Source organism: Narcine bancroftii, chromosome 9, assembly GCF_036971445.1.
Source record: "Narcine bancroftii isolate sNarBan1 chromosome 9, sNarBan1.hap1, whole genome shotgun sequence".
NCBI classification, from domain to species: Eukaryota; Metazoa; Chordata; class Chondrichthyes; order Torpediniformes; family Narcinidae; genus Narcine; species Narcine bancroftii.
The window spans coordinates 122963054-122987914 of NC_091477.1; the positions used below are offsets into that span (position 1 = coordinate 122963054).

The 24861-nt window shown below is 44.9% G+C and overlaps 1 protein-coding gene across 2 annotated transcripts in view; it reads left to right on the forward strand.

Annotated features, from left to right (window-relative positions):
- Positions 1–18641, forward strand: part of ccdc50a (coiled-coil domain containing 50a) — an 80842-nt gene extending 62201 nt beyond the window's left edge. For both annotated transcript variants that reach the window (XM_069897639.1, XM_069897641.1), the window contains 3 exons: positions 1728–1807; positions 4356–4456; positions 11209–18641. In XM_069897639.1, the coding sequence (XP_069753740.1) occupies positions 1728–1807; positions 4356–4456; positions 11209–11228 (201 nt within the window). In that variant the 3' untranslated portion in view covers positions 11229–18641. The remainder of the gene's footprint in view (positions 1–1727; positions 1808–4355; positions 4457–11208) is intronic.
- Positions 18642–24861: the final 6220 nt, after the last annotated feature.

Sequence of the window (24861 nt, forward strand, 5' to 3'; positions counted from 1 at the left end):
AATTTTCCGCTGCAACCGTGTCTGCCTGTCCTGCATCGGACTTGTCAGCCACAAACAAGCCTGCAGCTGACGTGGACATCACCCCTCCATAAATCTTCGTCCGCGAAGCCAAGCCTAAGAAGAGTGTCTGCAGACTTCTGTGTTTAACTTCAGAATCACCAACAGGTCAGGCAGCCTTTGTGGAGAGAGTAAAGGTTGCTATCAAACTCTCTGTGGTAACCTTTAGTATAGCTTAGGTTGAGAGGAGGATGAATCAGGAAATGAGGTGTGGGGAAAGAACTGTGAGTTTGTGCAAATGAAATAGTTTCTTCAAAGAGTTATAACAAAAGGCAGCACAGTTAGCGTGGCCAACGACCCTGGTTCGAATCCGCTATCTGAAAGGAGTTTGTACGTTCTCTACCTGACCAGTGTAGGTTTTATCTAGGTGTTCTGGTGTACAGGATTGGTAGATTGGGTGTAATTGGGCAGCATGGGTTTCAGCGATTGAAAACAAGCATGAGGTGAATGGCCTCCAAGTGTTGTATAAATTTTAAGATTTGGGATGGGCTTGAATGGAGGGGAGTAGAATGAAGCTATCTCTGATCTCCCTACAGATTAAAGCATGGCACCATCACCTTTGAAAAATTCTGCACCTTGCAGTTTCAGTTGGCATAGAATTGAAGCAGTCCTTGAAACATAGAGAAAGGAGAGAGCTGTAAATTCTTGGGTGATTTCAACCCTATCCATAGCCTTGGTACTTGTACCTCCATCTCTGCATCCCCAGACCACTGTTCTCCTTCATGAACTGCATGACTCCAAGGAAACTGGAGCACCCGGAGGACACCCACACTGGTCACGGGGAGAATGTACAAAGTCTTTACAGACCGCTCTGGATTTGAAGCCGCAACACTGGCACTGAAATAATGTCAAAAAGTTTAGGCATGCCCTCCATAAAGTCTCTGCCCTGCTACCTTTCCCTAACCCTAACCCTTCTTGAAGCATGCTACCTTGAGCAATCCTTTGGTCCCATCCCAAAGGCTTCTCTTGTGCAGTGTCAGATTTCCTTGATCGTTCCTGTGCATTACAGAATATTTTACCACATTTAAGATGATGTGCATTGATCTGAGACTGGACCTTGGCAAGGAGTAATGAGGAAATGGGGGAGGGTATGGTGGGTCTGAAATAATGAAGGGCATGTTTCTTGATAGGGCTAACCCTAATTACCTAATTCCAAATCTTCAGAGAAACCAGGTAAGTCTGCTGAAAATGAGGTATGGTTTACTGGGTCGTGTTGGGGTCAAGGCATTTATCCCTTGTCATTGTGAACAGTGAGGCAAGTTCTGCTGGTGAACAGAGTTATGCTACCTGTGTACTTAACCAGATCTGGTGGGGATCTGTTGATCAACACTGAGGAATCTTCACTCTGGAATATTGAAGGTTCTGGTATCACAATAACTGGAGCCACCTTGCCTGCAACTCTGAGGGAAAACACAAAAGCTGCAGACGCTGGAATCTTGAGCAAAGAATTACTGGAGGAAGTGAGCTGGTCAGAGCATCTGTGGGTGGAAATGGTCAGTCAGCAGGTCATATAGTGTCCGTGAATAGAAACGGTCAGTCAGCAGGTCAGACAGTGTCTGCGTGGAGAAACGGTCAGTCTGCAGGTCAGACAGTGTCTGCATGTAGAAATGGATGTTGTCGGGCCTGCTGAGATGTGCGGTAATGATCTCTCTCTCTTGGTCTCTCTGCAGCTTGACACCAGTGAGTACATCAGGCCCAGGCCGCAGGAGGAGCTGGAGCCATTCACGGGAAAGCCAGAACGACCAGCAAGGTAAGAACTTGCACCGAGCTTTTACATTGCTTGGTCGTGTTGACCTCCAATGTTGCTCCCTGAACTCCTGTAGCTCTCTATGTGAGACACTAAACTGGAATGCCAACATTCACATCTGGAAAGCATCCCAGTGCAAACATTTAGTGTTCCAGTTGCCTTGAAGTGTGAATTGAGGCGTAGATTTGGGTTCCAACATGTCCCAGATCTGTTTCATTCTCCAAATGATCCTTTGACTTTCCTCATGTGAAACGAAAAGTTAGCAGACATGTTTGTAGTCAAAACACAAAAATTCTGGAGGAACTCAGCAGGTCTCGCAGCATCTATAGGAGGTACTGACGTCTTGGGCCTGAGCCCTTTGATTCTATGGGCCTTAACGTTGGTGAAGTAAGCAACCCTTTTGAAGTCTTAAGTGCTACGTTCTGAGTTGTGGGCAGATTCTGTGTGTCAAGGTGGAAGGTGCTTGATTATCTGCAGTTGTGAAAGTGAAATGAATTCACAATGACTAAATCACGGTTTGCTGCAAGGTCAGTCAGGGGGCCTTGCATCAGTATTTAAGTAGCAATCATGACACTCTTGGTTCTCTCTGATGATGACAAACCTCCTGTTTCAGCCTCTATTGCTTCTTCCTTCTGAATATACTGGTTAGGTTCAAGTTTATTATCACTTGATTGTGCAAGTACAACCCAACAAAACACTACTTTAGTTCACAGTGTGAAAAAACATGCATACAATTCCTATGCAGTACATAAATATATATAAAAATAAATGAATAGAGTCTTGAAGGTCAGTGGGAGCAGTTCCTTTGGTCATCCAACATTCTCCCTGCCCTTGGGAAGTTGTTCCTAAGCCTGGTGGGTCTGGGTCTGATCCTCCTGGATCTCTTCCCCGACAGGAGCAGCTGTGTGCAGGGTGGAAAGGACCCTCAATTATTTTGTGCACCCTAGTTAAACAACAACCTCAGTAGATCATGTTGATGGAGGGGAGGGTTCCACATTCTGATCTTCAACCAAGGTCCTCAGGGTCCTTCCTCACTGTCACCATTCTTATTTCCTGAACCTTTTCCAAACGTCTGACTTTTCTACGTATCAAGGTACTTTGAAATGTTTAATTCTCAAACTCAGTCAGCACATGACCACCTCTGTTATGACATTAATTAATTCAAGGATCATAACACTTCAAATGATAAAAGAACACAATGCCATCAAGTTTCCTGGATTTGACCCAGATTCACAAATACGTGAATAGTTCCTTCCCCAGCACACAGCTCATTGTTGGCTTTGACACGATAAAATATTCCGCACCAATGGCCTTTTCCTTTAAATTCACAAATTTCCCTTTCCTGACCACCCCAATCTTTTTAATTAAACTGATCTCCGTTCCTTATCCTGTGCAGTCTCTTGTCTGACTTTTAATTATTGATTGATAAGTTACAGGTATCTTTGTGCTAATTGCTTCAGCAAAGTTGAGGAAGCTAAATCCAGCTGTTGTGCCCTTTTCTCAGGGAGTGGAGGTGGGAACGTACATCTTTAAACTGGCTGACCCAGTGTTGCCAGTTCTTCAAGAATCTAAATTGAAAATTAACAACCTGGGTGTGGAGCCAGATTTATCATGGTTCAGAATGCCAGTCATCTCTGCAACAGGTCGCTTTCCTGCCCCCCACCCCCCCCCACCCCCCGCCTCCCTTCCTCCACTCTCAGTACCTTCACTGGAGGCATAGAATTTCAACAGAACAACTTGGTTGAAAGGAAAATGACCTGAAGCCTATCCCATTTCCAGCAATTACTTAAGACCACATCAGAGCAAAATTAGGTCATTCGGCCCATTGAGTCCGCTCTGCCTTTGGAATCATGGCTGATATATTATTCCTCTCAAACCCATTCTCCCTTTAACCTTTGACACCCTTACTGATCAAGAACATATTCGCCTCCACTTTAAATCTAGCCAATGTCTGTGGCAACAAATTCCACAGATTTACCACCCTCTGGCTGAAAAAACGTCTTCTCATTTCTATTCCAAAGGGAGGTAATCAAGAAGTCTGCAGATCCTGGACAACTGGAAGAGTGGGTCAGGCAGCATCTATGGAAAACAGTGTTTTGGGCTGGAACCCTTCATTGCTAATATTTATTGCTGAGGCTGTGCCCTCTGGTGCTAGACTCTCCCACCTCTGGAAACATCGTCTCAATCTTGACGAAGGGTTCCAGTCTGAAATGTCGGCCATTCTTTTTCTCCCACTGATGCTGCTCGACCCACTGAGTTCCTGCAGCAGATTGTGTTTTGTTTCCGATTCCAGCATCTGTGGTCTCCTGTGTGTCTCTCATGCTATTGCATTAGACTGGAGAGCAGTTAATGGTGCTGTGTCAAGGGAGAAACTATATACATATAGTTGCAAATGGTGGCTCTCTCCAGCTTTGGTGATCAACATGTAATATAAGCCTCTTTTTGCCTTCCTCTGTCCATGCTAGAGATTGGCATTGCAATGTGTTGTAAAGATGCTGGGGAATTGGGTGGGAGAGGTTTCAGCTTCACGCTGAACTTTTCATTTCTGCAGACTTCCTGCCCATCGAGTGAACAATGAAGACTTGTACCACAGGCCAAGCTCACAGCGTACTTCTCGTCCTGTCGCGAGGTCTTCAGAGCCGTCACAGAAAGGTACTGTACAGTGGCAGTGTGTGATGCCTCAACTGGTGGGGGAAGGTGTGGGGGGGGGGGATGGGAGAGGGGGGGGGTTGGGAAATACGTTTCATGAAACCTATGTGATCCATCATTGATTTAAAGGTGTGTGGATGGACCAGCAACCAATTATTCACCCAGTCCATGCTGCCAGTTATCTCGCGCATGAGCAAGTCATTGCATTTGCACTCCACACTCTGACGTTGGACCACAGTCATGGAACTTAGAAGTAGGAGTCAACCACTTGGCCCGTCGAGCCTGCTCTGCCATTCAGTAAGATCACAGCTGATCTGGCCACGGACTCTGCTCTACTTGCCTGTCTGTTCCCCACAACCCTTAATTTCATTGCTATACAAAAATCTATCTAACTGTGTTTTAAGTACTTTTAATGAGGCAGCCTCTACTGCTTCCTTGGGCAGAGAATTCCACAGATTTACCCCACTCTGGGCAAAGCAGTTCCTCCTCATCTCTGTCCTAAATCTATTCCCCTGAATATTGAGGCTCTGTTCCCTGGTTCTCATCTCGCAGGCAAGTGAAAACAACTTTGCTCCCTCTCTCTATCCCTTTCATAATTTTGTTTCTATAAGATCTCACTCATTCTTCTGAATTCCAATGAGTATAGTGCCAGGTGACTCAATTGCCCCTAACGGGGCCTTTTTCTTGCCACTCACATCCCACTTTAAGTAATTCCTATGCGATTAGTGCTCTGTGATTAGTAAGGGATTGCTTAAGGTGGTATGTGAGTGGGAAGGGAAGGTTGGGAATCACTGCTCTAGACCCAATTGTTACTGAAATATTTTGCTTGAGAAAAATTGTCAATGGCCCATTTCCTTTGGAGTTATGAAGGTACGATTAAAACAGTAGTTTTCAAACTTTTTGTTTCCACCCACATACAACCTTAAGCAATCCCTTACTAATTGCAGAGCATCTATGGTGTAGGGAATACGAATGATGTTCCACAGGGCTTGGTCTGAGTCCGCTATTCTGGCTGACTGCTGGTTACATGATGTTCCACAGGGGTCGATCTGGGTCCACTATTCTGGCTGGCTGCTGGGGACAAGTGGTGTTCCACAGGGCTCGGTCTGGGTTCGCTATTCTAGCTGGCTGTTGGTAATGTGATGTTCCACAAGACTCGGTCTGGGTCCACTATTCTGGCTGGCTGCTGGTAACGTGATGTTCCACAGGGGTCGATCTGGGTCCACTATTCCGGCTGGCTGTTGGTGACAAGTGATGTTCCACAGGGCTCGGTCTGGGTCCACTACTTTCTGCATCATGGGTTAATAATTTTGATGATGGATTGAAAGTTTTTTGGCTCAGTTTACAGATGATATGAAGATAGGTGGAGGGGTGGGTAGTGTTCAGGAAGGGACTTGGACAGGTTTGGAGAACAGGGGGAAATGACTAAACGTGTAAATGTTTAAAAATACAAAGAAGCACTTTGGTAGAACGAATAAAGAAGTAGATTCAGGATTTAACTAAACAAGTTAGGAAATTTCTTTTGAAAGGTAAAATAGCAAGAATATCATTAGAAAGATTATCTTCGAAATATGAATTAGGTGGGTAACAACCGTAATTTTAAGAATTATTATAAATTAAGGTTTCTTGCTTCCTTATTTGGAAATATTAAACCATCATAGATTTGAGTTAAACAAGATTGGAGAAGTATATCTGAGGAATTTATTTATAAATGGGGTTGACAGAGAGACTCCTTTATTGAAACACGATTAATATTTGGAATAAGGTTAAGTTTGAAAATGATGGAAGCCTTTTGTCAACAAAAATGTCATTAATTAATCCTCATAATTTTTTTAAAAGATGACCTTTTTAAAAAAAAATATCTGGTTATACTAAAGGAATTTCAAAAATAGGAGATTGTTATGAGAATGGTAAATTCAGTTAAGAATTAAGATCTTATTTAAGACAGAATTTAGCACCAGATATGGTTTTAAAAGATTTAGAACAGTTCATTGTTGATTCAATGGTTAAAAAGTTTATTTCAATAGCATACATGAAATTACAAGAGAAAGCACCTAAATTAGGTTTTTTTTATGTCGAGAAAGATGGGAACAAGATTTAAATTTATCGATAGATCAAGAAATTTGGCAAAATTTATGTAAAGAGGTTATGTCTAAAACAATTAATTAAGATATAGATTACTTCATATTAATTTTTTACGTCATTTATATATATATTACCACCTCAGAAATTGAATAGATGAAAATACAACGTATTGGATCAGTGTTTTAAATATGGAGAAGATATTGGAACTTTTATTCATTCCACATGATGTTTTTCAAAAGTTAAACCTTTTGGATTTCTGTTAGTAAGTTTTTGCAACTGGTTACAGGTGTTGCTTTTCCTTTGAATCCTGAATTTTTTTTGATGGGGAAATTTTGAAAATATAACTCCTAAATTTGTTTTTAAAATAAAAAGTAGATGATTTTCTGAATCAGGAATTCAGAAAGCAGTGGTCCAAAAGGACTTGGAAGTCCCAGTGCAGGATTCCCTCAAGGTTAACTTGCAGATTGAGTCAGTCGTAAGGAAGGCAAATGCAATGTAAGCATTTATTTTGAGAAGATAGGAATGTAAAAGCAAGGATGCTTTTAATGCTGGGGCTTTGTAATGCATTGGTCAGGTCATATTTGGCGTATTGTGAGTAATTTTGGGCCCCATATCTAAGGAAGGATGTGCTGGTGCAGAGAGGGTCCACAGGAGGTTTACGTGAATGATCCTTGGGGTGAGATGGTTTTCAGATGTTAAGTTTTTGATGTCTCTGGGCCTGTAGTCGCTAGAGTTTAGAAGGATGAGGGGAATCTCATTGAAACATTCTGAATTTTTGATGGCATAGATAGAACAGATGTGAAGATAATGTTTCCATTGTGGGCAAGTCTAGGACCAGAGGGCACAGCCTCAGAATAGAGGATTGTTCCTTTAGAACAGAGATGCGGAATTTTTTCAGCCAGAGGGTAGTGTATCTGTGGAATTCATTACTACAGACAGCTGAGGAGGCCAAGTTACTGAGTAGAATTAGTATCAAAGGTTATGAGGAGGCTGGAGAATGGTATTGAAAGGGAGCATACAATCAGCCATGATTTAAATGGTGGGGCAGACTCAATGGGCTGAATGGCCTATTTCAGCTCCTATCTGTTAGGGTTTTATGGACTCATTTGCACAAGCTTGGAGCAGAAGAGTGTATGGCTCCTCCATCAGATCGAGCAGCAGAGTGTTGGGGGCTGTTTGGCTGCTAACAGTCAGGTTTGTCATCACCTTTCCAACCTCAGATTTGACATCCAGGGTGAGGTCGCTATCTCAACCTACTCGCAGGCACATTCCCTCGCACTGGTCCGCCAGGTGACCAGTGGGAAACTGTCCTGTGTACTTGGCTGCCTGTGAGCTGAGGAGCTCGCCACACTGCTCCAGAAGGTCACGGATTCCAGAGTCCTGAGCAGGTCTGAGCTGCTGTTCCCAGTGTGGTGCCAAGAGCCGCTACTTTCTGATGAGTCCCTCTGCACTCAAATGAATGAAGGCCAAAGGTGTCCTTTAGATGTGAAGACAGAAATATTAATGTCCACATCCACTTGGCAGAGAACGATGTGGTGAGTGGGTGGGAAATGCAAGAAAGAACTTGCCTCTCCCCCTCCACCTTTGGTGCTCTGCCAAGCCCACAAACGTTACTGGAGCAGAGTATTCTTGGCATTATCTTCCCTCGTCTTCTACACTGAGAGAGACTGAGGATATAACTGCTAATGGAGTGGAAGGATTTATGTTAAGGCCTTATAAAGCACTGGTGTGAGGCCTCACTTGGAGTACGAGGTACAGTTTTGGGCTCCCTATTTAAGAAAGGATGTGGTGGCATTGAAGAGGGTTCAGAGAAAATTCGCAAGAATGATTCCTGGAATGAAGGGATTAGCACATGAGGAACGTTTGAAAGCTCTTGGATTGGATGCCTTGGAGTTCTGAAGAATGAGGAGAGAACCCCATCGAAGCATTGTGAATGCTGAAAGGTCTGGACAGGGTAGATGTTCAAAGTTGTTTCCCATGGTTGGGGAGTTGAGGACAAGAGGGCACAAGTCCAGGATTGAAGGGTGCCTGTTCGAAACAGATGCAGAGGAATTTCTGGAGCCAGAGAGTGCTGAACCTCTGGAATTTGTAACCACAGGCGGCTGTGGAGGTCAGGTCGTTGGGTGTATTTAAAGCAGAGATTGAGAGGGTATCTGAACAGCATATTAAAGGTTATGGGGAGTGGGACCAAGTAGGAGAATGGATCAGCTCATGATGGAATGATGGAGCGGACTTGATAGGCCAAATGGCCTACTTCTCCTATATCTCCTGGTCTGATGGAACTGGTTTAGTGTGTGTGTGTTTGCAAATTTCCTTCAATGCTACTTTTAACACGAGCTGGTGAATTTAATAAAAATGTTTAACGACAAAATATCATGGAGCTGAACTCTAAACATGTGGGAGGAATGTGAGAAGGAAATAACTAGAATAGCTGGGGCAGTTTCCTGTAACAGGAGAGATTTCAAAGGATAAGGCAGAGGTTGATCCACACTGCGGAATTCCATGTGGTAGAAATCGAGTTCCTAATACTTTGTTTAATTCTGAAACCTGCTGCTTATAAAAATGTTTCTGTTTCAAATTCTATCTGTCTTGTAAGTAATTGCCAATGTTCAATCAAAATAATTAAAGTGACTGAGGTGAAAAACACCAATCGGTGCAAGGATAAGCAAAGTCAGAGGGTTTGGCTGCACTGATCGCTTGGGTCGTCTCGTCCCACACCAGTGCTAATCATTCCACTTATCCACAAGCTCCTCTCACAAGTCCTGGTTTCCAGCTCTTATGCTGGCTTACCCCGAGGGTGCCACTGTGCAGGTGGCCACGCAGCGTGACCTCATACAGACCCTCCAAGCTGTGAGGCGAGGAAACCGGTTGACGGTGCCAGATTAAACCTGGCGCTAGCACAATAATTCCATTGAAATGTTGGGAGAAAGGTAAGTGGACGATATTTATATTGGTGTTTCAAGGTCTATTTCTTGGAGTAGTTTGGTCTTTCAACTGTAAAGGTTTAGGATTTTGAGTAATTTTTAACAGATCCCATGTGTGAACAACAGTTAACCCAGCTGTTATGTCTAGGAGAAGGCAAAGCCACTGAGTTCACCTGTGCCGAGACCCCCATGCTTGAGCAGCCAGGACAAAAGAAAGGGTGGTGGGCTGTCTGTGAAGCTCTCCAGCCAGGGATGTGTTGGAACAACACAGCTGGGGGCAGACCACTGGTGACAGTCATTGGCTTCTATAGAACACAAATGGCTCTTCAACCCAACGTCCATCAATACTAGCCCCATTCATAGAACGCTACAGCACAGTACAGGCCTTTCGGCCCTCGATGTGGTGCCAACCCATATATTTCTTTTTAAAAAAAGTACTAAACCTTTTATTTCCCTTCCATCCATGTGCCTATCTAAAAGTCTCTTAAATACCCCTAATGTTCCAGCCTCCACCACCATTCCTGGTAAGGCATTCCAGGTACAGGTACACGATCCTTTATCTGAACATCTAAAATCCGGAAAGCTACAAAATCCGGCAAGTGGGGACCAGTGGTCAGGGGAAGCAGCCGAGGGACCGGCGGTTGGGGGAGACTGCCAGGCGGTTGGGGGAGATGACTGAGGGACTGGTATTCGGGGGAGGAAGCCGGGGGACCGGCGGTCGGGCGAGACGGCCGAGGGACCGGTGGCCGGGGGGTGATGGCCGAGGGACCGGCGGCCGGGGGGAGACGGCCGAGGGACTGGCGGCCGGGGGGAGACGGCCGAGGGACCGGCGGCCGGGGGGGGAGACGGCCGAGGGACTGGCGGCCGGGGGGAGACGGCCGAGGGACCGGCGGCCGGGAGGAGATGGCCGAGGGACCGGCGGCCGGGGGAGGACCAGTGGTCAGGGGAGATGACCGGGTGACTGGAGGGGGTGGGGGTGGATATGGCAGCACAATTCTGGTGGGCTTTCCAAAATTTGGAAAATTCTGAAATTCAGAACACACTGTCCCCCAAGGGTACTGGATAAAGGATCATGTACCTGTACCTACAACTGTTTTTTTTTAAAATTACCCCTGATGTCTCCCCTAAACTTCCCTCCCTTCACTTTGTACACGTGTCCTCTGGTGTTTGCTATTCCTGCCCTGGAAAAAAGGGGCTGGCTGTCCACCCTATAGTAAGGAGAAAAAGAGCCTGGAAGGTCATTCGAGCTTCATACAGCATGGAACAGGCCCTTCAACCCAGTTTGCTCATTCTAGCTATATTGGCATTCTGAGCTAATCCCACTTGCTTGCCTTTGTTTCAGATTCTTTGGATCCCTTCCTATCCGAGTTAGGAATACAAATCATGGGGGGAGGGGGGCATAGATTTAAGGTGAGGGGAAAAGATTTAAAACCATACTTAGTGGCAGTTTTTCCACTCAGGGAGATGGGTATATAGAAAACCAGATGTGGTGGATCTTAAAAGACATTTAAGCAGATACCTACATAGGGAAAGTTGAGAGGGATGTGGGTGGAACGGAGGCAAAGAGGACTAGTTTAGGTAACCACTTTGGTTGGCATAGCAAGTTGGGCCAAAGGCTCTGTTTTCATGTAGAAAAACTAAGGTCCTGAGTCAGGAAAGGCAAATTTCAGTATCGAAGGACAGGACAGTATTGCAACAGTCTCTTCACTTTGTATCAAGTATTTATTCATTGGAGTTTGTGTTCAGTTTCCTATTTCAGACAGTGAATTGGAAAGCAAGCAAGTGCCGTTACTGAAGGGGAGCAAGATTTTGAGTCTCGCCGCATTGGGCCAGCGTTATTGAACAGAATGCACCCAGTGATCCACTCAACTCATCAAAGTGGGGAAAAACTGACGTTTGGCACACTGGGATGTCGTGAGCCAGTACACAGCCCTGCTTTTGTTTAGTAATGTAGAATCTTCACTTTTAATGTGTTTACACAAATCATATGAGAGAACTTCTCAAATTATTTTCAAAAACAGTGTTACGTTGGACTAACATTTAATCTATATTTTTGTTTCTAAGTTAACTGAGCCTTCCAGTTTGTCTGTGCAGGACTGTCCTCACCAGCTATATCCGCACCAAAGTATTTGAATCCCATAATGGATCTCTCTTTCTCTCACTTGCTCTCGCTCTCTCGTGCATTCTCTCACACGCTCGCATGCTCTTTCTCTCTCTCTCTCTCTCTCTCTCTCTCTCTCTCTCTCTCTTTCTCGCTCGCACTGTCTTACAGCATGGCTAGCTAATTCTTAGACTAGTTGATTTGGAATGATTCAGTAAACTGAGGGTTTGATATTGCAGGGTCTGACATGTATCTGCTGTTGCAGTTCAGACCTTGTCTTCCTGGTGAGGGTGGAACCAACACAGAATAGCCCAAAATTCTTGTGATCTCCTGTTTTGTTAAAGAGGGAATGTGCCTGCTTCAGTCATTTGTCTCTCAAGAAATGAGTATGCAGGTATGCGCCACTTAATATCAATTCAGGCAATGTCTGACCACATATACGACCGTGGTCCCATAATTTATTCAGTTACCACAAGCAAATCGCAGCAATTTAGAAGAAACGATCACTAGCTATAGGAAGCTGTTTACCCACTCTGGTCTCTCCAAACAGCTCCATGTCGGTTCCCACACCGATCCCACTGCCCCACTCTCTCCCCACAGGCCCATGTCAGTCCTCACATTGATCCTATTGCCCCACTCCCCTCTCTCTCCACAGACCCGTGTCGGTTCCCACACTGATCCCACTGCCCCACTCTCTCCACAGACCAATGTCGGTCCCCACACTGATCCCACTGCCCCACTCTCCACACAGCTTGTGTGGGCCCCCACACTGATCCCTACTTAAAAATACAAAGTTTACAGGTTCACTACGGTATCCCATGTAGCTTTTCTAAGTACTTAATATGATGTTCATACAACGTCCACATCAAATAATGCCATATTTCACAGAATGTACTGTGAACTTTAAGTGACGCGTACCTGTAATGGGATTTTAATCTGATTACTTTGACACGTGCACATTCGCTCTATGGGTTTAAAATCCTGTAAATGTTGACACTGACCATCAATTATACATTTAAATTAGCTAGTGCCTTTATAAACCTGCTGTAAATATTCAATATAAGAGCTCTCCCCAACATTGACAAGGTGCAGGAACATTGGTTTGATTTGGGCAACATGTACAGTTCAGACAGTACCCTTGTGCTGGACTGTTCTTTGTTATTAGCAAGTTGGCAAGTTGGCATTGGCAGTTCTATCTGTTATTGTAGAATGTTATAATCATTATGTAAAAAGAATCACAGGAGGAGTGGAATTGCTGACCTATTTGCTCTGAAGACCCTCTTTGGTTTACAGTGCTTGGCTGTAAAGTACTGAAAAGGTGGTTGAACAAATTTAGTTTGTGGGTTTGCAAGGTCACCCATTGGTGTTTTCTGTGTGCCTGCTGGCCTTCTTGGAAGAGTGTGTTATTTGAGGTTTGTGAGGATCTGCAAGCCTGTGTTTCAAACATCTTCAGGCATAGTGCTCACTCTGGCCGTTCTGATGGTTAACGGTATCTGGGCTCGTTTGGCCTGCCTGCCATCTGCCAACATGGCCCAGTCCCAGTGAGTGACCAACAAGTTAGTTGTTACCTGGTGGAACTTTCACTCAAAGTATGAGATCTTCGCATCTGGGGGAAAACAGACCTGTACCAACTGCCACCTTGCTGTACCAAGTTAAACAAAAGAGTTTTCAGGCACCATGGTTGAAGTAAAAAAACAATGCTGGAGAAACTCAGCAGGTCAAAAAGTATATTTTTTACATAAGCAATGTTTCGGGAATGAGGCCTTCATTAAGTACGAACATACCTTGATGAAGGGCTCAAGCCTGAAATGTTGGTTCTGTATCTTTATCTCTGCTATATAAAGTGCCCTGTGTGACCTGCTGAGTTTCTCCAGCAATGTGTTTTCACTCTGCTGTACCAATTGTCTAAGGATCTCAAAAGTCTTTCTCCAATACAAAATGGTACACAAACCATGTGAATGAAGTGAACTTTGATGTGTAGGAAATTATTGAAACATATTCTAGGACTTGTGTGATGTGTGAGCCCTCCTGCTGCCCTCTCCATACACTGCTGCATGCCTGTTTGTCGAGCTGATGGAAGTGACTGATGCATGATGTGTGTTTAAGCTGCCTCTGGGGTGAGCAGAGGCCTGAGACTTTGAGGCCAATCTGTGAGTTCAAGTGTCTCTGCCTCTGAAGCAATGCCCTGAATTTTTGCAAAAGTGTTTTGTGAATCTCTTCATCTAATTACCTGAAGAAAGATGGAATGCAGACACGGTAGGAAAATCTGTTCTCCTCTCCCTTCTCATTCCCCCTTCCCCTTCTGTTTCCACCTTCGTATCACCTACAGGATTCCCCCTTGCCCCTTGGCTGCCTTCTGGCTCGAATTGTCTCCTAATAGTTTCCATTACACTGTGTACAGTTTATTTTTTTGCACTACCCATTAGTGGTAATTCTGCCACGCTTGCAGGAAAAAGGAATCTCAGGATTATATGTGATGTCGTGTATGTCCTCTGACAAGAAATCTGAAAACTGAAATGATACCACTATTGACCCCTTCTCCAGCTCAGATTCCAGCGCTGAGAGCCTTTGTCCCCATCCCCATCAACTAACATCAACATATGGAGTGCTATCAACTTGCATCAACTCCTCCCCATATGACATCTTCTTCCACCTGCCTCCTTTACTTCCCTTGCTGTGAAGAGAAGGGCTGTCGTGCCTGAGCACACAACTCATGGTGGCATCTGTTCTCCCAGGTACATAGTGATGTAACAGCAGCAACTTTCAGAGCCATGTCATTTGCCTTAAACTCAGAGTGACAGTGTGGTGGCAGGTCACAAAACTTGGTGCTTAACAAGCTTGAAGGAGCCTTTGTCCGAATTGTTTGTGGGGTTTAGTGACTGGTTTGTGTGTGTGTCAGGGTTACTCACAGAAACCTTGCAGGCCATCCTCGACCCCACCCTTGTTTTGTCTGGCTATGTTGAATGCACATCACTGATATTAAAATCCCAGATAAATTTTCCAACCCACCTCTGCCTGACGTGGCCTGCAACTCCCTGAATGCATTGTTCCCTGATGACATTAAGAATTCACTCGCTTCGCCCTTCCCAATGGACATGGGATTGGGAAACAATTGGCACAGGACAGGGCATGAACCAGGGTGTAACATCACTATGTCTCCCTCTGACAGCATCCCTGTCTTTAGAGTATACTTGTAGAACAGGCTCTTCACCTCATGTGTCTATGCCAGATATGATGGTCAAATTAAGTCTCTGCCGCTTACACCTGATCCATGGATAAAACAGGAAATTCTGCAGGCATTGTGATGGAAGTAAAAACACTGTGCTGAAGAAACTCATCAAGTCAAACAGTGTAGTTTATGTAGCAAGGATACATAACCAACATTTTGGGCTTGAGCCCTTTATCAAGGTGTAAAAAAAAAAGTGGTTTGGGGTGCCTTACCTTGATAAAGGGTACAGGCCTGAAACGTTGATGTTTGCTATATTAAGTACACTATTGGACCTGCTGAGTTTCTCCAGCATGGTGTTTTCACTACACCTGATACATAACCCTCCATCCCCTTGAAGCCCTCCTAAACACTACTGTCATATTTGCTTGCACACTTCCCCAGCATTCATTCCAGTCACCCCCCCCCCAACCTTAAACATGTCCCCTCCATGGAACCATAGAATGTTACAGCACAGCAAAACAGGCCATTCGACCTGACCAATAAAACTAGTTCCAATGACTTGTTCTCATTCCATACCCCTCCAGATCTATCCATGTATTTATCCAATTTATTTTTAAAACTCCAGATTGAATCTGCATTCACTACATCAGATGGCACCTCATTCCACACTCCCACCACTCTCCAAGTGAGAAACTTCCCCTAATGTTCCCCTTATACCTCTTTTCTTTCAGCCTCTCATATTTATATCCCCCAATCTAAGTGGAAACATCCTTCTCACATCTACTCTGTCTATACCCCTCATAATCTTATAAACCTCTATTAGGTCTCCCCTCATCATCCTTCGTTCCAAGGAGTATAGTCCTCACCTGTTTAATTCTTCCCAGTAACTCGACTCATGAAGACTCGGCAACATCTTAATAAATCATCTCTCTTTCAATCTTATTGATAGCATTCCTGCTGCTGGGTGACCAAAACTGCACACAGTATTCCTTACAACCCTGTTCACATGCGACACCACCTTCAGAGAACACTATACATGTATTCCCAGATCTCTTTGCTGCTCTGCACTCCTCAATGTCCTACCATTTACTGTGTTTGACCTACCCTGATTTGCTCTTCGAAAGTGAAACACCTCACACTTATCTGCATTAAATTCCATCAGCCATTTACTGGCCCAATTTTCCAGCTGGCTTTGAAAATCTTCCTCACTGTTCACAATGCCTCCTATCTTTATGTTACCAGCAAACTTGCTGATCCTATTCACCACGTTATCTTCTACGGCATTTATATAGATAACAAACAACAATGGTCCCATCACAGATCCCTGAGGTACATCACTCGACACAGACTTCCAGTCTGAGAAGCAATCATCCATCACAACTCTCTGTTTTCTCCCACAGACCAATTTCAAATCCAGTTTGCAACCTCTGTATACCTAGTATCCTAACCTTCTGAACTAATCTCTCATGTGGAACCTTGTCAAAGGCCTTACTAAAGTCCATATAAACAACATCCACAGCCTTTCGTTCATCAAGAGTCTTGGTAACTTCCTCAAAAAAACTCTAGATTTGTTAAACACGACCTACCGTGCACAAATCAGGCTGACTGTCCTTAATCAGCTGATGACAGTCCAAATATCTATATATCCTATCTCTCAGAAGTCCTTCAAACAATTTACACACTACTGACGTCAGGCTCTCTGGCCTATAATTCCCTGTTTACTTTTGGAGTCCTTCTTAAACAGTGGTACAAGATGAACTACTCACCGATCCTCCAGCGCCTCCCCCATAACTAAGGACATTTTGAATATATTCGTCAGGGGCCCTGCAATTTCAGCACTTGTCTCTCTCATGGTGCGGGAGAATATCATATCCAGCCCAGGGGATTTGTCTACCTTTATCCATTGTAAGGCAGCCAGCACTTAAACTCCACCTGTTCTATGACACTTCTATTTGTTTCCATTCCATCCTTATTCATGGTGCCAGTTTCCTGTGTAAATACTGTAGCAAAAAAAATGGTTCAAGATCTCCCCATTTCATGAGGCTCCACACATCGTTGACCACTTTGATTCTCTTGGAGTCCAATTTTGTCCTTTACTATCCTTTTACTATTTATATTCTTGTAGAAACCCTTTGGATTTTCCTTCACATTATCTGCTAAAGCACCTTCATGTCTTCTTTTTCCCTTCCTAATTTCCTTCTTAACCATTCTCTTACAGTTTCTATACTCTACAAGTAGTTCATTTTCTCCTTGTTGTCTATACAGCAGATTACCCCCCCCCTCCTTTTCTTAACCGGCTCTCCAATATCTCTTGAAAACCAAGGTTTCCCATGTCTGTTAACTTTGCCCTTATTTCTGGTAGGAACATGTACTCTCAAAATGTTGTTCTATGTAACATTTTTATCCTGGGGAAAAGAATTCTGACTATACCCTAGTAATGCTTCTTCCACATCTACCCAAGACATAACACCTGAGCCATGCACTCCCCTTTCTATAAACATCTCAACTCTTTGTGTACAATATTCTATATCCTCTTCATGCTGCCTTACCACTCTGTCCTCTCTAATTTAGCTTAAGCTACCTCTCTTCCCCACCCCCCCTTATCCACAGATGTAATGGGACAACAGCCTAATTGACATCCGTGAGGGGACTTCAGAAGGCAGTTGGGTTATGTCCAGGGCCAGCAGCCTCCTGCCCTGAAGGGCATCACTAACCCTTTCTGGATCTCATGTAACAATCTGACACCACATGTTTGCCGAGAGCTCCCCACCTCAGTCCCTTCTACAACACGGTGAGCTAGCTGTCTCACCTTCTACAGCTCCTCACAGACTCCCCATGTTTGATCTTTCACCACAGTCTGATCACCTTCTCGCTCCTCCTGTACCCCAGCCTCCCACATAAGATATCCTCAGGCAAGTTTATATAAATGATGCCTCCTACTGATCTTTGCTCCGAGTTGTGACGCAGCTTGGTATTGTGAGATTTTGTAGGTTTAATTATCTCCTGAGTTATGATCCATTCCTTGAATGGATTGTCAGTTGCTGGGTCCAAAGCACCCCCTCCCCTCCCTCACATACACACAGCCAGTGACTTCACTTTTATTAGTTTGGGGTTCAGTTTAGGCCTTGATGTGAAGAAAGTTGTTCCTTGAAGGGTAACTTCAATGAGGAAGGAGTTTAGTTTGGGCTTCCAGGGGAGGTGCAAATCATCGAGGACATGTGCAAGAGGGCTCATTGTTACAGTGGCTTCACTTTGCACCGTGAGCTGTACTTCGCTTGGATGCCATCACTCCTCCCCTGCAGATGGCCTCTGTCCTCTGGAAACATGGCTGTGGGATGTTCCCCATCTCTGGCTCCATTCACTAGTTTGTAAATAATAAAAATCTCAAAGGAAAACAGCACTGTCAGGATTAAGGCTGGGCCATCGTCTCATTCTTTAAGTGAAAGATCTGGAGGCCCTGCGTCAATGTCTGAAGGTGAAAGGGATGATTTGTTCATGCTCTGTACAAGTTTTGAAGTTCAGATGGCAGGAGCCAAAGTTTGGGGGTGGGGGGGTATGTGATGGGGCCAACCTGAAGGTAGAGTAGGATTGGTGGTGTTCACCCTATCAGTATTACAGTCTCGCCTCTGCTCCTTCCAGCTGGTTTTAAATATATCTACATATACAAATATATATTCCAGATTTGACCAAATACTCAGTGGATAGCAGCATTTATTTGACAGATTATTACTTTGTGCTCTTCTGAGCACGCTCCACCACATGGTCTCATCTGTGTTCATTAACCTTATTAGCAAACTGCATCTGTTAATGGTATACAGATTCTTTTTGTACATCTTTTTAATTGTTTTAAGATTGTTAACAACACATGTTATGTTTTTCTGACAATAAATTAATGAAATGCTGCTTGAAGATGAGTTAGTGAGGGGTGCCCTCCTTTGTCCATCGCTTGTACTCTGGTCCCATCGAAGGCGCATTCAGCTGCAGAGGCTTGGACACAGGCCTTGTGTGAGGTCCCAGTATTTCCCTTCCACTGACCTGTGAGAGATGATCTATTTACAGCCATCAGCCCGTGACCAGTAGGTCCAGTTCAGGTTGTTGGCTGTGATAAACGTCATACCGAAACACAGAAGGAAACAGACGTGGTGATCATCTCCCTTTCCCCTCTCCCCCACCGTCCCCTGACTGTGATGGTGAAACCATGGAACACTAGACCACAGAGGCTCTTCAGACCATCTAGTCTGTGTCAAACTATTATTCTACTAGTCCCACTAATCTGCTCCCAGTCCATAGCCCTGCCATCCATGTACCCGTCCAACTCTTCTTAAATGTCAAAATTGAGCCACATTTACCACTTCAGCTGGCAACTCGTTGCACATTCCCACCACTCTCTGGGTGAAAAAAATTGCCCTCCGATCCCCTTTAAATATTTCCTCTTTCACCCTTAACCCATGTCCTCTAGATCTTGTCTCACTCAATCCCAGTGGAAAAGCCCTGCTTGCATTTATCTATCCCCCTCATCATTTTAAATACCTCTATCAACCCCCGCCTCATTCTTCTACGCTCCAGAGAATACAGTCCTAACTTGTTTAACTTTTCCCTGTTACTCAGTTCCTGAAGTCCCAGCAACATCCAAGAAATCTTCTGTGCAATAAATGCAATCCTCCAACTCTGGAATTCCTGGGAGAAGGCCAAAATGTTTTTCTCTCCACCTGCAGCAAAGTTTCTGAATGTTATATCTCCACTGGCTCCTCGTGTTGTAGTGGAGATGGTCTCCATCCTTGAAGGGTTTCCAGTTCCTGGGCTCTGTGGTCCCACTACGACTGCTTGATGTTGACTGTGTTTACCCCACTGTCTCTGTGCAAAGGCCCACCAATCCGTGGCAAACTTTGGGAGTGAGGTTGAAAGAAAAGATGTGGCAAAGGTCAGGCAAAGAAATAATGTCAAAAATAAAGTCAGGAAATGAATTGACCACATTGTTGTCCAGATTGTGGATCTAGATGCCAAGCTAGGCTGACTCCAGCACCGATCCCTGCAGCACACCACTAGTCACAGGCCTCCTGTCTGAGAAGTAATTGTCCACGGCCACTCACGGGCTTCTCCCACAAAGCCAATGTTTTTGAATATTTTAATATGAAATTTCACATCCAAAGTACAGAGTACCTATGGATAGATGTTAAAATTTTCAAAGACACACTACACTTCAAATTACCAATGCCTGAAGAGGGCACACAAAATCAGTGAACCGGTGCGAACTTGAAAGGCCAACATGGCCTGTTTCCGCTCTGTAAATGGTTATATGGTTAAATGTCCCTGGGCAATGGGACGGCTAAAATGACACAAAACATTTTGTGTCTGATGTAAATATTGGTCCCGTGACTATGAAGATGGAGAAGTTATGGGAAGTGAATGAACGAGTGAAGGGGACCCATAAATGGCACACCACTCTGGGCTGCAGAAGGTCAGACCTCGTGTTGGGGGAGGGGATTGACTGACAACGGTTGAGACAGTTTGGAAATTTGGTAGTCAGTGGCACTGGGGTTAGTTTTCAGCCTTCATTATTGATTATGTATGCCAGTGACTTGAGTCCTCCAGTGGTCCAGCACCAAAACAGCCTCTTCAGCCAAACTCATCCTTGCCAACTGCAGGACCTGTCTACGCTGCTTCCATTTGGGTCAGTATCCCTCGTGGAAGGGACTGAGTGCAAAGTGGGCAAGAGGAGGCTTATCAAAATGTAATGGTGGGGTCTGCTTTGAAGAGAAGCAGAGTAGTCCAACTGGAATGGGATGACCACCCCTGTGCAGAAGATTCTCCAGGTCTTCATACAGGAAGCAAGGTCGGCCTGCAGTGACGGGTGGAATGGAAGGAAAATGGAGCAGAACTTTCACTGCAAGATCCTCATAGCCGTCTACACCTTCTAATCCTGGGCACAGTAGTTGCTGTAACCCACAGTGTGGCACCCTCACAGAGGTGCTCCTGTACAAGGTGAGGGCACAGGTAATCTGGCAAATTCCCTCAGGCTTCTGAGGAAGTAGAGGCACTGGTGCAGTTTATAGCCATTGAATCAACGTGGGTGGGACCAGGACAGGTTGCTGGAGATGTTCCCTGGGGTACTTCAAGTAGTTGACCATCTCCACCTCAGCACTGTTGATCCGGACCTGGGAGTGAGCTCCATCCCTACTGCGAACCAGCTCCTTAACCTTGCTGATATTGGGAGGATGTTCACGTCCACACAATCCACTCATCCCCCTGAATGGTTTCTGTGTTCCATCTTGTCACTGATCCTGCCTCTGTGCCATCTGGAGTTTCATTGATTGAGGAGAAGTGATATCTGGGTGGCCAGATGGCCTACTCCATCACCACCGGGTATAGTACTGCTGGACCATATTACGAGCAGCCCATTCAATGATCTCACAGCTGATCTCCACCAACACCTCCTCCCTGCAGTCATCCTGATTCCAAAAATTGAATGATCTTTTCTGGAGCAATTACTTGTCCTCAGCCTCAAGGGTAGATGTTCCATTGATTCACTGCCCCCTGTTTGAAGAAATGTCTTCCCATCTCTGACCTGGTTCTGGGGACACGGCCTGGGAGACGTCATCCCTGCCTTGTCCCTTTAGGATCTAATGTGTTCCAATGAAATCACCTTGTTCTGCACTCAGCAGGCTCAGACTGCTTCCCTTTTCATCGTGCGATGAGCCTGCTGGCCTAAGTGAACCTTCACTGCACTCCTTCCTTAGCTGAGGAGATCAAGCCTCAACATAGTTCCAGATGTAGTCTCACCAGGCTCTGTACAGTTGGAGTAAGACATTTTCACTCGGACTCATCCTTTTATGATAAAGACCATTTGCCTTCCTAATTGCTGTATCTGGGTGTTAACATTCAGTGATTCCGGTCAGACATTTGAACAGCATCACTTTCTGGTCCCATACCCCTACTGCTGATATCTTTTTCTACAAAGAGGATGACGCCTCAGCTTTCCTCATTACATTTTCCTTGTCCATTCACTTAACACAGAGCCGGGCAAACCCTGGGAACTACAGACCAGGGAGGCCTAACATCTGTACTCAGTGAGTTACTGGAGAATATTCTGAGGGAGCAGGTATACATGCACTTGGATGGACCAGGGCCTATTAGCAATAGTCCACATGGTTTTGTAAGTGGGAGGTCATGTCTCACAAGTCTGATCGAGTTTTTTGAATACGTAACCATGAAGGTTGACAAGAGCAAAGCTGTAGATGTTGTATGTGTGGATTTTAGCATGGCATTCAATAAGGTTCCACATGGTCGGCCGCTCTGGAAGGTTAGATTACACTGGATCCAGGGTGAGAAAGCAGAATGAATAGAAAATTGTCTTCATGGAAGAAAGCAGAAGGTTGTTTCTCAGAATGGAGTTCCACAGAGTTTGGTACTGGACCCAATGCTGTTTATCATTAAATTTTATAGTTAGATATACAGCACGGTAACAGGCCAGTTCGGCCCATAAGTCCATGCCACCTAATTACACCCAATTGACCTACACCCTGGTATGTTTTTGAATGGTGGAAGAAAACCAGAGCCCCTGGGGGAAACTTAAAAACTCCTTACAGGCTGTGCGGGATTCGAGCCCAGGTCCAGATCCAATTGCTAGCGCTGTAACAGCTTTGCACTAACCGTGCCACCCCTCTCAGTTATTTACTACGTGGCATGATGAGCAAATTTGCGGGTGACGCTAAAGTATCTGGTGTTGCAGTGAATGAAGTCAGTTGCCAAGGATTGCAGCAGGATCTTGATCGATTGGGCAAACAAATGGAGTTTAATACATAGAAATGTGAGGTGTTGCATTTTTGGAGGTCTATGTGATAGCCAGCGGACATGGTTCAAGCTGAGGGGAAAGGTATTTAATGGAAACTGAGGAGGAACTTTCTTTTACACAGAGGGTGGTGGATGTATGAGCAGGTACTATTGCAATGTTTGTGGACGGCTCCATGAACAGGATAGGTTTAGAGGGATGTGGCCCAAACTCAGGCAGGAGGGAGGGACATTTTGGTCGGTGTGGGCAAGTTGAGTCTAAAGGCCTGTTTCCACGCTGTGTTACTGTATTGTCCCCAAACCCTCCTCCCCCCCCCCCCCCCCCCCCCCCGCCTCACAACTTTCACTACCACCCAGTTTTGTATCATGAATAAACTTGGATATGTTGCACCTGATCACCTCATCTGAATCAGTGGTGCAGCCTGTGAACCAATACCAGCAGTGCCCATTCATCACAGCCTCCTGAAAATGATCCCTTTAGTCTCACTCTGGACTGTGAGGTGTTGCACTTCAGAGGGTTTTTTCAGAGAACCAGTTATTTTTTTAAAAACAGCCCAGTGGCAACAGCAAATCACTGGTAACAGTGTTTAGACAACAACAAGCAACAAGGAAAGGTTTTTGAAGCATTACAATAATGTTTAATTCTCACCAAAAAAAAAATTCTGGCTACCACCAATCACCGGCACCTCCCCACCGAGACCCCGCTCCTGCCAGGAGCCCAATGTCCCCGGTCAGTCCGTCTCCGAAAAAATTTTGGATAAATGAGGATTTTGGAGAATCCAATTTTGGATAATCGGAGTTGTGCTGGACCTGTCCAAATTTTTCTTAAAATATTAAAATTGAGCCCGCATTCACCACTTCAGCTGACAGCTCATTCCAGACCCCCACCACTCTCTGTGTGAAGACGTTCTTCCTAAGATTTTCCCCTTTCACTCTTAACCCATGTCCTCTGGTTTGAATCTCACCCACCCTCCAAGGAAAAGCTTGCTTTCATTTATTCTATCTGCACCCCTCATAACTCTGTAAAACTTTAGCAAATCTTCCATTCATTCTGCTATGCTCCAGGGAATAAAGTCCTCGCCTGTTTAACCTTTCCCTGCAACTCATTTCCTAAAGTCCCAGCAACATCCTAGGAAATCTCCTCTGCACTCTTTCAATTTTATTGATATCCCAATTTTATTAGATTCAATCCCCACCTCTGGTGCTGTTTCCATGTGTTTACTCCAGGGCCTCTGGTTTTCTCCAATGTCCCAAGGTGTGGGTCAATTGTCTACTCTTGATGGTAGGAGATTTTGAGGTGGTTGCAGGGAGTTGCTCAATGTGAGAGGATTGGTTGTGGGACGTCGACTGTGAGCCACTAGGGACTAGATGGGCTGAATGGCATTCAGATGGAGAATGCAAGAGGAAAGCACAAGTGAATCAGTTTCCCCCAGTGAGCTCACGCCTGTCCTGTGTCTCCACGTTTCGTCAGCCAAAACTTGAACACCTTGATTCCTTCTGTGGGCAGAGACTTGTTGATGTGAGCAAAAATTCCTCCTCAGACCCATGGCCGTGAGGCTGAGCAGTCCAGATCAAAATAAATCCTGAAGCACTGCTTCACCTTTCCGATTTCCTGTCAAGAAAGGTTTGGTTTGGAACCTTAGAGACAAGATCGTAGGAGAATCGTTGAGCTGGAAATTTACTCCCAATCCTTAACCTCAGTGGATCTGAAGTCATTGTCGTTGATTTGACCATTCTGCCAACACTGGACCTTGTAGATCCTCCCAAAGCCCAAGCTTTCCACCTCCTGATTCCTGGTCCCTTGGCACAGTCACCTGGAGGAGGTGAAGCGGCCCGGAATAGGGTGCAGTGTGTCTGTCTTGGTTGAGTCACAGGTAATGATTTGTACACTCCACCCAAAACAATGACTGAAGTCCCTGAACATCACTGCAGGCACTGGTTGGGGTGGGGTGAACAATTCACACTCATTTACACACCCAGCTGTCTTCCTTTCTGCAAAATTCAATTCAATGCAAACAATTCCTTTAAAATTCACAGCTTCCTGATCATTGAAATGCATTGCAGAGATTGACACTAATTTTTACTTGTTAGATAGTTGGGAGAAAGTTCAGAGATTATTTCATCTCCTTTTCCATGGAACCATAGACTATTACGAGCCCTTTGACCCTTCTGTGCCAAACTATTAGTCTGACTACTCCCACTGACCTGTACCTAAACCATATCCCTCTGTAGCCCTCCCATCCATGTAACTGTCCAATTTTTTCTTAAATGTTAATTGAGCCCATATTCACTACTTCAGCTGCCAGCTTATTCCACACTCCCACCACTCTCTGTGTGAAGA